The 12,371-nt window shown below is 46.2% G+C and overlaps 2 protein-coding genes across 5 annotated transcripts in view; both read left to right on the top strand.

Moving 5' to 3' along the window:
- Positions 1-11,043: 11,043 nt before the first annotated feature.
- The window catches only part of LOC147998503 (RT1 class I histocompatibility antigen, AA alpha chain-like), a 60,703-nt gene continuing 59,375 nt past the window's right edge, over positions 11,044-12,371 (top strand). For all 4 annotated transcript variants that reach the window (XM_087598591.1, XM_087598587.1, XM_087598589.1 and 1 more), the window contains exon 1: positions 11,044-11,165. In XM_087598591.1, coding sequence (XP_087454717.1) covers positions 11,093-11,165 — 73 coding nt within the window. In that variant the 5' untranslated portion in view covers positions 11,044-11,092. The remainder of the gene's footprint in view (positions 11,166-12,371) is intronic.
- Positions 11,483-12,371, top strand: part of LOC147998498 (RT1 class I histocompatibility antigen, AA alpha chain-like) — a 101,871-nt gene continuing 100,982 nt past the window's right edge. Inside the window, exon 1 of the mRNA XM_087598511.1 lies at positions 11,483-11,637. Coding sequence (XP_087454637.1) covers positions 11,520-11,637 — 118 coding nt within the window. The 5' untranslated portion in view covers positions 11,483-11,519. The remainder of the gene's footprint in view (positions 11,638-12,371) is intronic.

Genomic DNA, 12,371 nt, shown 5'->3' with positions numbered 1-12,371 from the left:
GAACCTCCATCCGTAGGGACCCTCCCTGTTTTTTTTTTTTTTTTTCTTTCCTTTTCTTTTTTTTCAGAGCTGGGGACCGAACCCAGGGCCTTGTCCTTGCTAGGCAAGCGCTCTACCACTGAGCTAAATCCCCAACCCCGGGACCCTCCCTGTTAATCTATGCGTAGGAAGACACTATCCACTGTCTAGATGTCCCCTCCCAGTAACAGACTTAAAAGAATTCTGCAAAGCACCGGTGAGATACTGTCCTTAGTCCCCCGTTTGTACAGAGGGAAGCCTTGCTTAGAGATGAACGTCGGGGGCAATTCTACTTATTCCTACAGTGGGCACATGAGCCCTTATGGGTTGCCCTACACAAATACTAAATTCTGGGATTTCTTTGGGGTTTTCCCCCCCTCTCTCTTCTTTTTCTTTACTTTTCTTTGAAGGTATTACTTTGCTCTAGTCAGTGTTTGTCTGCACTGCAGTGATCCTGTTTCTCCATGACCCTGTATTGTCATTTGTATCAGTCTCCACAGGGCCAGAGGAGACTGCTAACCTGGGGAATCGGTGTTCCCACTGAAGAGATTCTTGTGAACTCAGCCTGTTCCCTGTGAGAACTGAACATCCAGAAGCCTCCTGCTCTTCCCCTGCCCCCACAAGTTACAGTGCTCCCCATAGTGAATCAGGAATTGGACTTTCTGAGAGACGGGGTCTTCTGCAATCCAGGGCTGCAGTGAGAGGGAAGCTCCACACACCCTGTGAGCCCTCTGTGTTCCAGTGAGAGCTGCACTGGGTCCACAGCACACTGCAGGGATCCTGTGTGACATCCCTGTGTCTCGTCCCTCAGAGGAAGGGGCTGGGAGTCATTTCTCTGACTGAGTGTCAGAGGGTCACCACATTTCTGCTACACACTTATGGTGGCTGTTCACTCGGAATGACAGTAAATGCTTGTCGGCAAGATGAGCACAGGGGTTGACTCTCAGGGGTTGCAACAATAGTTGTGGGCACCCTTCATGTATCCCTGTCCCTAATTTCTTATTTTGACATGAATTTAATTACACATACAAATTAATTTTTTTCCGTTCCTCCTTCCATTCTATGACCACCCACCTCATGCTATAGAACATCACATAAGGACGGCCATGTTGACCCACTGGCTCATGTGGATTCCCTCTTAGCTTCCGACCCTCAGGAAAATGTGCAGTTCTGTGCTGAGGAAATGTACAGTCCCTGCTGCTCTTAGACAGAGGCACTGGTGAGCACTCCTTCAAGAAAGGCTGCATCCCCACACTCCTAGGACCACTAAGAGCTCTGCCTGGGACATGGAGGACCCCCACGTGAGGAATTCTTGGGAAGGGGACTGACAGCTGAGCTCACCCAGTTAATTCCACAGGAGCTTTGCACGCAAAGGGTTTTCAGGACAAATGTTGGCACAATTATTTGCCTGCTCCAACTGTAACCCATGCATCGAAGGAACAGAATACCTTAGTGTCTCATATTCTGTTTCCAGGGCACCCCAGTGTCCACTCCTGCCCCAGAGAAGGCTGGAAAGTGCTCAGGCTCTGTCACAGGAGTCCTGACACCTGCTGCCATCACTGCCTTCCCAGGATGAGGTCACTGAAGAAACAGAGCACTTCCTTCTGTGTACCACTAGATGGGGCATCAGACATGGGGTCCCCTCCACACCTTCCACTTCAGTCTGCCCTGCTGGTGGAGATCTTGAGGCTTAAATCTTGAACATTCTGTGGTGCTTTGCATAAGAATGGCCCCTATGCGCTCAGATATTTCAAGACAGTCACCAGGGAATGGGGCACTTTGAAAGGATTAGGAGAATTAGAAGGTGTGACCTTGATGCAGGAAATGTGTCACTGGGAGCAGGCTTTGAGGTTTCAGAAGCCCCTGCCAAGCCCAGTGTTGCTCTGTCTGCTGCCTGCAGATGAGGATGAGCTCTTAGCTACTGGTCCAGCCCCATGCCTGCCTGCCTGCCTGCTGCCATGTTCCACACCATGGTGAGAACAGACTAAGCCACTGAAACCATAAGCAAGCCCCAATGAAAGGCTTTCTCTTTAAGAACAGCCTTGGTCATGGTGGCCCTGCACAGCACTAGAACAGTGTCTAAGACACGTCTTAACATTTCCCAGTCTCTGTCATCTATGTCCCCATCCATCCACCAGTCACCTCACCTAGAAGACCGTTGGACTCTAGTGCTCATTATGACCAGACCCAAGGCACCATGGCTGTCCCTCTGCTGATGTCAGTCTCCAGGTCTGCTCTGAGCAGACCAACCTTTTTGGTCAACCTAGAATCACCCACATTCCAGAACCAGGGCTCTCCCAGCCTGCACTCAGACATTCAATACCAGCGGCTAAGTCTTCACCAGCCACAAATGCGACACACTACCATTGTTGCCTGAACCCACTTTCCCTTCCCTTCTTGCTCAGAGGCAGCCTTTATTTTATATGACCCTCCATACACAGTAAATCTTACTCCCAAGGTCTGTTGGGGGAGGGGTGTGTGATCTTTAAGGCATTCCTTGGCTCTATGATTGCCACAAAAAGCCCCAAACCTTAGTGCCATGGTTTGATTAGCTATCCTTGGGTGTGTGGTCCTCCTTGTCCCCTTGGAGGACCACAGCTTACAGGGGGTCTTTATACCTTCTCTCCAGTCTGCCCACCACAGACCCTCCATCCATCACCAGTAACTGGTGAGTGGTCCTTCTCAGTCGGCCCCAATACTTCCCTGAGCCTTGATCCTCGTGGGGGTAGACGTACCCCATCACTGCAGGACTTTCCCCCTGGGTTAGGTTTCATTTTGAGCTCGATTTTCTCCAGCTCCCTGGTCTGTCTCTCCCATTCTCCCTTGAGGCTGTACACCGTGAGTTTCCATGCCTCTCACTCACAGAGTGGGATGTGGGTGGTTCTAGGGTTAGCAACAAGGCTGGTGTGCTGTGAGGAGTCAGAACACGGCTGGAGAGCGACATCTTAGAGCTATAGGAATTCCCTCTACAGGAGTTTGGTTTTATAACTTTGTATCTACATTTGTGAAACCAGGTTTTACTACAACAGCTGGTCCTTAGTACAGATCACTGTCCAAAAATTTGATGCAATTAATTTCCAAATTCTCCCCAATAATAACTGTCCCCGCGCAGAGAAGTGACCACTGTGCGTCTCATATCTAGGCTTTCGCTGCTCTGTACTGTCTATATTTTCCACATCTAAAAATATTTCATCTCTATGACTTCTCTGAGTTCTGCTTTCAAGGCATCTCTTTACGACTATGCTGTAAAGTGTGTCAGGATTTGTTAGGTCATTGGGTATAGGTTAAAACCGACAAAGAACACAAGAGTTTAAAACTAAAGGGTTATATAATAATATCCATAACGGCTAATCTGCATTTCCTACATGTTAGTGTATTTGACTCAACTCTACGTGTAGGTATATGGATTAAACTCTTACTATCGCCACAAAGCTAGGAAAGGTAGAACCTAACACGGAGAGTTAGGCTTCATGCAGGACATTGCTTCTGTCCTTCCTGGAGAATAAAAGTATCCAGCTAAGGAATCCAGAGACCACTGGGCAAATGAAGAGAAAGGACAATTCATCAAGAGAAAAATGTCCCGAGAAAAGGAACCAATTGGCCAAGTGGTATTATCCACCTTCATCTAATCTCTTCTGACTTCTGTAGACTTAGGTGGCAAATGGTCTTTAGATGAGCTCAATCCAATTAAACACTAAAGCTGGCTTTGGGGTTGGAGCACGGGTCTCTCCCTCTCTAAACCCACACATGCATGTTAAAGGAAATTCAAAATCTCCGTCTCATATCAGAAGGACCGCTTGGTATGGGGCAGAGAAAAACAGACTATAAGGGACCAGTCTATTGCCACCAATCTCACAATCTTTTGGTTTTCCTTTAGTGTCTAAAACTTTCTTAAAGTGTAATTATTACCTCATATTCTATAAGAATATTGTGGGTACAGAAACTCTCTGTCATCATACCAGTAGTCATACGGGGTAGGAACTAATTCTAGAAGTGGTCTCCATCTTGCTTCCTGTGCGTGTTTCCAGGTCTCAGTCTGAAGCAAGTCACTAGAAACAAAGTTTGTGTACCTTGAATGTCCTTAAGAGATTATGGTTCTCAAACTTTCTGAAAGTTGCTGGCTAGGACATTTAAAATCTTCAGGTTGTCTAGCCTTCCTGACAGTAACCTTTTAGGTTTCTAAGAAGAAGGACGGCACGGCCCACCAACGGCAAATTCACCTGGATTGTGTTACCGTTAACCACTGGGCTCCACTGCCCCATGCCTCTTCTGCTGCCAGGTCCTGGGCAAACAGTGGGTGCCTTTGGGTTGACTGATGTGTTCTACATAGACGGGATCGCTGCTAAAGGGACAAAGTCACCCAAGGATTAGCTTCAGACAACAAACTACTCAGGATATTCAAATCCCCGAGTTCAGAGGAAAGTGATGTGAACATTGTATAGAACGGGGAACTCAGGAATCCCAAATCCTGAGACTGCAAAACACAACCAAGTCCCGCAGTGTAGAGAGCTTGGCAGAGACAGCTTCACTACTGAGAAGACAGAAGTGGGATACAGGAGTAACATAGGAATAGTCGGGAACGGGTAAATTATTCAGTCTATTCTTACATACGACTTTGTATATTGATACAAAATTATTGTATATTTTTACAAGATCATATTAGCTTTGTGAATTTGATTACATTAGTATAGATCTTTGTGTATGGATTCAAATTAAGGTTATAGTTGGTTACATTGGTTTGGATCCTTGGATACTGATACAAAAGTAACGTTATATTTTGGTAACAACATAATAACTTATAACTATGTATCAACCACATGACATTAAGATACCTATGCATTTCTTAACAAGGCAATGGGAAGTACTAGTACTTTTTTTTTATATCTATTTATTTAGTATGTATACATCACGCAGCTTTCTGCCTGCATGTGCACCTACAGGTCAGAAGAGGTCATCAGACCTCATTACAGACGGTTGTGAGCCACCATGTGGTTGCTGGGAATTGAACTCAGGACCTCTGGAAGAGCAGTCAGTGCTCTTAACCACTGAGCCACCTCTCCTGCCCCTACTAGTACTTTTGAAAGTGCCTATTACAAACTGTGTTAGAAAATGTGTAAAATGCTAATTAATACTTAATCAAACTTTTGTTTGTTAGGTTTTGTTAGGTACTGGTCTTCAAAAAAAAACCTCAGACATCTACTGAATATAACATTTAACGATGTCTTATTAATTTAAGACTTTTTTTTTAAAAAAATGAGATGTGTCCGCTCCTGGCAGCACCGCCATACTACTTCAAGGAAGACGCTGAGCATTGAAGAACCTCCTTACAGAGTTTGCTTCACATGTGGCTGCCACTGGGCAAGAAACTGCCCTTCCTTCAACTGCTGACAGAATACTGTCCAACCTGGACCAAGAAAGCACAGGAAGGCAAATGCTGAACTCTGTCAAGACTAGGTAGAGAAGAAGTCCCTCATGGTTCACAGAACAATCTGTCAGATGCTCTGGGCCAGTGGCCTGAAGACATGGATGCTCCAAACTTCCAGAAACCCTGGGTGACTGTCCAGGGAGCCAGCAGTCTCTGTCCTTCCTATGCTTTCAGAAGCTGCTTGTTCTGCACTTCCTGTCTCTTTTGAGAACATTTATTCTTCTCAGGTCTCTGATGGGGTTGAAGACTAGATAGCTAAACTCTCACAGTTAAACCTAAATTGTTTAGGATTTAAAAATGTTTTAAGGGTTTTTTTTTAATTTGTTTTAGATTTATTTTAGTTATATGAGCAAACTGTTGCTATCTTCAGACACACCAGAAGAGGGCATCAAATCCCCATTACAGATGGTTGTGAGCTGCCATGTGATTGCTGGGAATTGAACTCAGAAACCTCTGGAAGAGCAGTCAGTGCTCTTACCCGCCGAGCCATCTCTCCAGCACTATTTAAGGTTTAAAAAGAGGTAGGTTGATAAGTGTAAGTTTTGATAGAAAGCGATTTGTGTACAGACCTTTGGACTCACCAAGCTTGGATAGAGAGTGGAAAGCTTTCTCCAAGGTTGCCAAATTCAAATAAGTGGACTGGACATTGTGAGTGTGATTGTTACCGGACAGTATATAGTTTATTGATGATGGAAAAACAGCAACTGTTCAGACAAAAGAGGGGAACATTGCAAGATACCTGATCACATTGTGTAGCCCAAGATTGTGAACTTGGAACAGGAAAACCCTGTCTCTGCTTGTGGAGTTGCACAGCCCTGAGAGACGCCTTTAAGCCAAGAGCGTTCTGTTCAGTGTGGACAGGTTGTTGTGGTGCGGCTCAGACTTACACACACCTTTTCTCCAACAGCTTTCTGTAAACGGTGTTAAATAAAATCAACCATAGGTCAAGAGGCAGAGCATGCAATCAGAAGGCAGGGTGGACATAGGAAAACACAGGAAGTACAAAGGAGGGAGACTGAGGTGGAGGGAACTGAAGGTGTGGAGAAGGAGCTTTCACCTTCTGAGGCCTTGGTAGAGTAGGGAGGTCTTTCTTGGCCTCATTGAGCCAGCAGGTTTTCACCCCAAAATCTGGCCCCTTCATCTTCATTCATAAAATTGAAGGACTGGGATTTTGTTTTTAAAAACAACATACCATGAAAACCAATGTTTTAAGATAGAAACAATGTGTCTCTCCTCCATCTTGACTGATGACCTCATCAGAATATACGCTTCCACATGACTGGCAACAATCTTTACTATGGTTAAAGAGTACACGCCCTGTGAGTTCAGGATCATCTTCAGATGACCACTTGCCACAAAACAATAACCATAAAACTTCTCTGTTCTAGTGAGCTTTCTGTATCATTGTATCACTTTGTAGACTAAAGAAGCACCAACCAGACTCAAGGATTTCTGATTGGCATACACTTTTGTATGAAGATAACAATTTAAGGATACATTTGTTACAATGTACTATATTTGTGACTCAACTCTGGTTTAGAATATAGTGTATGTAATTATAAAAACTTAAGATTTTGAATGTCTACTTGGCTTATCAAAAGCTGGTTTAAGATGTGTGTCTAACACCTCCGCCTTTGCTAACTGCTGAGCACCAAGCTGCTATAAAGTGTAGATAAGCACAACACACGCTAGATGAATAAGGTAGGCATTTCATTCTAAAATTTTATGTTATATGAGCATTATATGCATTCATGCCTTTGCGATTGTGACAGACCCCTGGAACCATAGTTACAGACCATCGTGAGCTGCGGTGTGGTTGTAGGGATTTGAACTCAGGACCTCTGGAAGAGCAGCCAGTGCTCTTCACTTCTGAGTCATCTCTCAACCAGTTATATTTGATAACAAATAAGGGATACTGATTAATATGTTATACATCTCTAAGGCCTATTCAGCGTCACTGTGACATTTGTGTAGCTGTGTGTCCTTGTTCACCTTGTTGGGCTTTAGCTATTGGAGAAACTGAGTCATACAAAAACTGTGGTGACCTATAATGGTATGTGATAAAAGCAAGATATAATCTCTTATGGACTGAAGGTTATGATATTTATGGTTTATTTGGATGATAAAAGAGTTTCACCTCAACTTACAAAGGCTGAAACTTAACAGAGACAAAGTTGCAAAATCTGAATCTTAGAAAGTTACCGACTTATTGTAAACTGTTGAGGACAATTAACAATGCACGTCAAGAACAGGAACACGGTTTATTAAGCTCCTGTGTATGTTTCCAAAGTTAAGCACAAACAAGTTACAAGAAACAAGAGAAGTTTGTTCAGGTCAGACATCCTTACTATTACAGTCCTGAAAACATTAAGACGTTGGAAAACTGAAGCTGCCTTGGTCCTCTGCCTGCACTGAAATCAAGACTCCCACAGTGGAACCTTCAGTGATTGTCCAGGTAAGGGAGAAGTCTGTCATTTTTAAGAGATTTGGAAACTGCTTGGTCTGTACTTCCTGCTTACTAAGGAGAAAATCATGCTCCCCAGAGCTCTGATGGTGTTGACTAGGGAGAGTTTTGTACAGTTTAGCTGCAAGCAACAACACGGGCTTCAGGTGCTCCTCAGTTCTCTCCCTGTGTAAACATCATAGGCCACTTTCCTAGAGTTGCTACTGTGTCCAGACACTGATCACATTGTTTCGAGATTCTAAGAAGAATAAATCCACTCCACAGATTTCAATGCAACTTTTTACTATCCCTTTTTGTAAAGGAAGCTATTTTATAACGATTGCTCTCAGTAACCAACCACCTGCCTCTTGTGGTGAGTAATTGGATAGAATAAACTTCGAAGTTTCTGTAGGTTCTAAGGATATGAAAGCTTAAGTTGCAAGACTCTTAAAACTGTGCTTTGAGATCTGTGGATGTGACTTATAAAGGTCAGAAAAACTGCTTTAACTGTAATTTATAAAGGTCTAAGGAGGTGTTTTAAGGTGTGCAAATGCAATTGTAAAGGTCTAAGAAAGTGATTTAATGGGTATGTAAAAATGAAAAACGTTTCATATTTCTTCCTTATCTATGCTATTGTTATATTTAGGCCTAGAAAGCTCAGAGTTTAAAATTCATCAATGGAGTTGGGATGAGTTATTGACCTAACTATGATAAACTGCGATTGCTATTACAGTCACAAGCTCAGGATTATGTATTTCCTATGGTATGCTATACTTCTAAGTACAGACTAAAAGTGCTTCTCACTGAGCTAAAAAATGCCTGTCCAATCTGTATACACCCAGTGTTCTGGAGAGAGGAAAGAGTTCTCACGCTTTTTATGCCAAGTCATTTTGGGGTCCCCATGCTTTTACTACAACTCAAAGGCGTGAGACTGCTGCCTTTTCTACAATGTGACATTCAGGACAGATTACACAGTAGTATGTTAGCATGTCTAAAATTTATCTCATTTTGTAAACTTAAAAAAATCTTCTAAGCTTTGAAGAATCTACCTAAATCCACCTTTCATGGGTCAAATGGATTCCAGATAAGTACTGTCTATCAACATCCTGTTTATTCTCCTGCCTATTCAGTTTATTTCCAAGGGTGGGGTTTCCTCCTCCTCTCTGAGATCTTGGGATGCCCCATCCCCAACTAATGAGCCTAAAAGTTTCAAAGGATCACCTAAGGAAAAAATTTCTTCTAATCTCCTTAACTTTACCTTCTGATCTTTATCTATACAGATGTGCTTCAGGGAAATGCTAGCTCCAGGTGTTTCCTCAAAGTCCGGGTGCCACACAGCTTCAAAGCACCTGCCCCATGATGGTTCAACTTAAAGATGAGTCTGCATTCCTCAGCTGCAGATGGCCCTGCAGAGCCTGGACAGTGAGGGGACAGTCTGCTGTTTTTGAACCTCCCCAGCTTCCCAGCTTTCTTGGGTCCTCGGAGATATTGCCATACCCCAGAGAGCAGGAGGCAGTCTAAAGAGTATGATGACCCTGTGAGGCCTCATGGATCACCCCTTCCTATTTTCTCACCGTACAGAGTAAATAAGAGGAAGGGATGTTTGTAACCAACAACCACCCACGTTCCAGAACCAGCCTGCTCTCAGACCCTCAGTGTCAGAAGCCACATCATCACCTGTGGCCACAAGTAGTGCACCCTTATCCTGCCCAGGTCTTCGAAGGCGGCTCTTTTTCTCTTCCATGCCCACCCCCAATAAATCTCTCACATGAAGCCTGTTCTGTGCCGTGATCTTTGCAACATCCCTTAGCCCTCTGATCCATGCGAGAACTCTAAGAAGCCTCCCAGGGTCACCCTGAATGTTTGCCCAGCTGGGCAGGTGTCTGGTGGAGCAGGACCTGAAGCTGCATGAAGTCTGAGCAAAGACGGAAAATGTAAACGGACAAAGAGTGGAAGGGTGCTTCTTCTCATTCCTCTTTTAATTCTGTCTGTCTGTCAGTCAGTCTGTCCGTGTGTCCCATGTGCTGGTATGTGTGTATGTATGCGTCCATGTATGTATATATGTCTGCATGTATATACGTAGGTTTGCATGTATGTACATATGTATGCATGCATGTACATATGCATATAAATGTATGCATGTATGTATGCATGTACATATGTGTGCATATATGCATGTATGTACATATGTATGTATGCATATATGTATGTATGTATATCTGTCTCTGTATGTATCTATATCTATCTATCTATCTATCTATCTATCTATCTATCTATCTATCTACCTATCTATCCTACCTCTCCTCAATCCCTCCAAAATCAGATTGGCCTGCTCTGAGGGAAGAAAATGTCCCTATTTCTCCCCTCCCCCCACTTGCTCTGACTTTATCAGTCTCTCCTGTGATTATATCAGCAGCAGCAGCCAACAGGCAGGGGACAGACAAGTCCTCAGGACTGAGGGGCAGGGATGAGCTGGGAACCCCCCCTTCTTTGCATTCCAACTGTTGTTTACCTTGGGTCCTCCATCCAGAGGGTAGGTCAGGGGGAGGAGCTCATCCACATTCTCCTCCCTCAGCTCTCACTGGGCGACCCTGCACCAGGAAGCCATGCTGTTTGCATTTTGTCAACCAGACACAAACCGATGGGGATTTGGGAAGAGGATCCTGAGTAGAGAAAATGCCTCCATCCAGGCTACCTTTAGAAAAGTCTATGAGGCATTTTGAAAATTATTATTAACGATGAATATGGAAGGGCTCAGCCCACTGGAGGTAATCTTGGCTGGTGGTTGTGGATTGTACAAGAAAACAGGTTGAGCATGCCATGAGGAACAAGGTAGTTAGCAATGGTTCTCATGGTCTCTGCTTCAGCTCCTACCTCTAGAGTCCTGCCTCAAGATCCTGCCCTGAATCTCTTCAATGATGGACTGTGATGTGGAAGTGTAAACGGAAAAAAATCCTTTCTTCCTCCAGTTGCTTTTGGTCATGGGGTCTTATCACAGCAATGGAAACCCTAACACAGAGGTGCACAAGGGCCCTACACTGTTCCCTGAGTTCTCCTGCAGAACAACCCTGCCCTTCTCTTGCTCTGGAGCCACAACCCTCATTAGCTCCTAGGATCTGATTTGCTTTGACCTCCAACTGGGTAGCGCGATCTTGGGTTGGTTGTAGAGTCCATGGAGCCTGACTCAGACCTGTCCGGTATCTCGGATGGGGGCGACTGTGCTGCCCATGCTACTCCTGCTGCTGGCGGCTGCCTTGGCCCAAACCCAGACCCTCGCGGGTGAGTGCGGGGTCGGGAGGGAAACCGCCTCTGCGGGAAGGGCGGGGGCGGCACCGGGGAAGCCGAGTCCCCCAGTCGCACAAGAGACCCTTCGCCTCTTCTCCACCCGCGTCCCGAGCCCCAGGCCCTGCTCCCCGCCCCGCCCGCGCACCCGCCGGGGGTCCAGGGAGGAGGTAAGGATCTCATCCCCGCGCCCCACCCAGGCTCACACTCGCTGCGGTATTTCAAAACTGCTGTGTCCCGGCCCGGCTTCGGGAAGCCCCGGTTCATGAAAGTCCGCTAGGTGGACGACGTGGAGTTCGTGTGCTTCGACAGCGACGCGGAGAATCCGAGATATAGCCTCGGGCGCAGTGGATGGAGCGGCAGGGTCCGGAGTATTGGGAGCGGGAGACGCAGGGAGCCAAGGAAAAGGAGCAGACTTTCCGAGTGAACCTGAGGACCCTGCTTGGCTACTACAACCAGAGCGAGGGCGGTGAGTGACCCCGGGCCGGAGGTCAAGACCCCTCAGCGTCCGGACGCGGCCCGGAGACCTTCCAGATCCCAAATCTGAGGGTTCGGGAGCAGAACCCACTAGGGTTCGCGTTCGGGTTCGGTTTCAGTTTTGAGGAATCCGGGGGTGGGCAGGTGCGCGGGTGGGCGGGGTGAGCGGCCGCATTACGGGAGGGAGGGCGGTGCAGGGCCAGCGGTGCAGGGGGCCCGCAGTGCAGGGGCGGGGCAAGGGCGGGCAGGCCGGCGGGCGGGGCAGGGGCGGGGCAGGGGCGGGGCAGGGGCGGGCGGGCTGCGGGGCGGGGGCGGGCGGGCGGAGTGGCGGGCCGGCGGGGCAGGGGTGGGGGCGGCAGAGGCCGCATGATGTCTGAGCAAAACGGAAATTGTAAACGTCCAAAGAGTGGAAGGGTGCTTCTTCTCATTCCTCTTTTAATACTGTCTGTCTGTCAGTCTGTCTGTCTGTCTGTTTGACTGTCTGTCTGTCTGACTGCCTGTCTGTATGTCTGATGTGTTGGCATGTATGCATGTTTTACGTATGTATATATGCATGTATGTACATATGTATGTATGTTTGTATATATCCGTCTCTATGTGTATCTATATCTAACTATCTGTCAATCTGTCTATCTATCTATCTACCTATCCTACCTACCTCTCCTCAATCCCTCCAAAATCAGATTGGCCTGCTCTGAGGGAAGAAAATGTCCCTATTTCTCCCCT

This window comes from Rattus norvegicus, chromosome 20 (assembly GCF_021556685.1).
Source record: "Rattus norvegicus strain SHRSP/BbbUtx chromosome 20, alternate assembly SHRSP_T2T, whole genome shotgun sequence".
Classification (NCBI taxonomy): Eukaryota; Metazoa; Chordata; class Mammalia; order Rodentia; family Muridae; genus Rattus; species Rattus norvegicus.
This window is presented reverse-complemented; position numbering and strand designations above follow the sequence as displayed.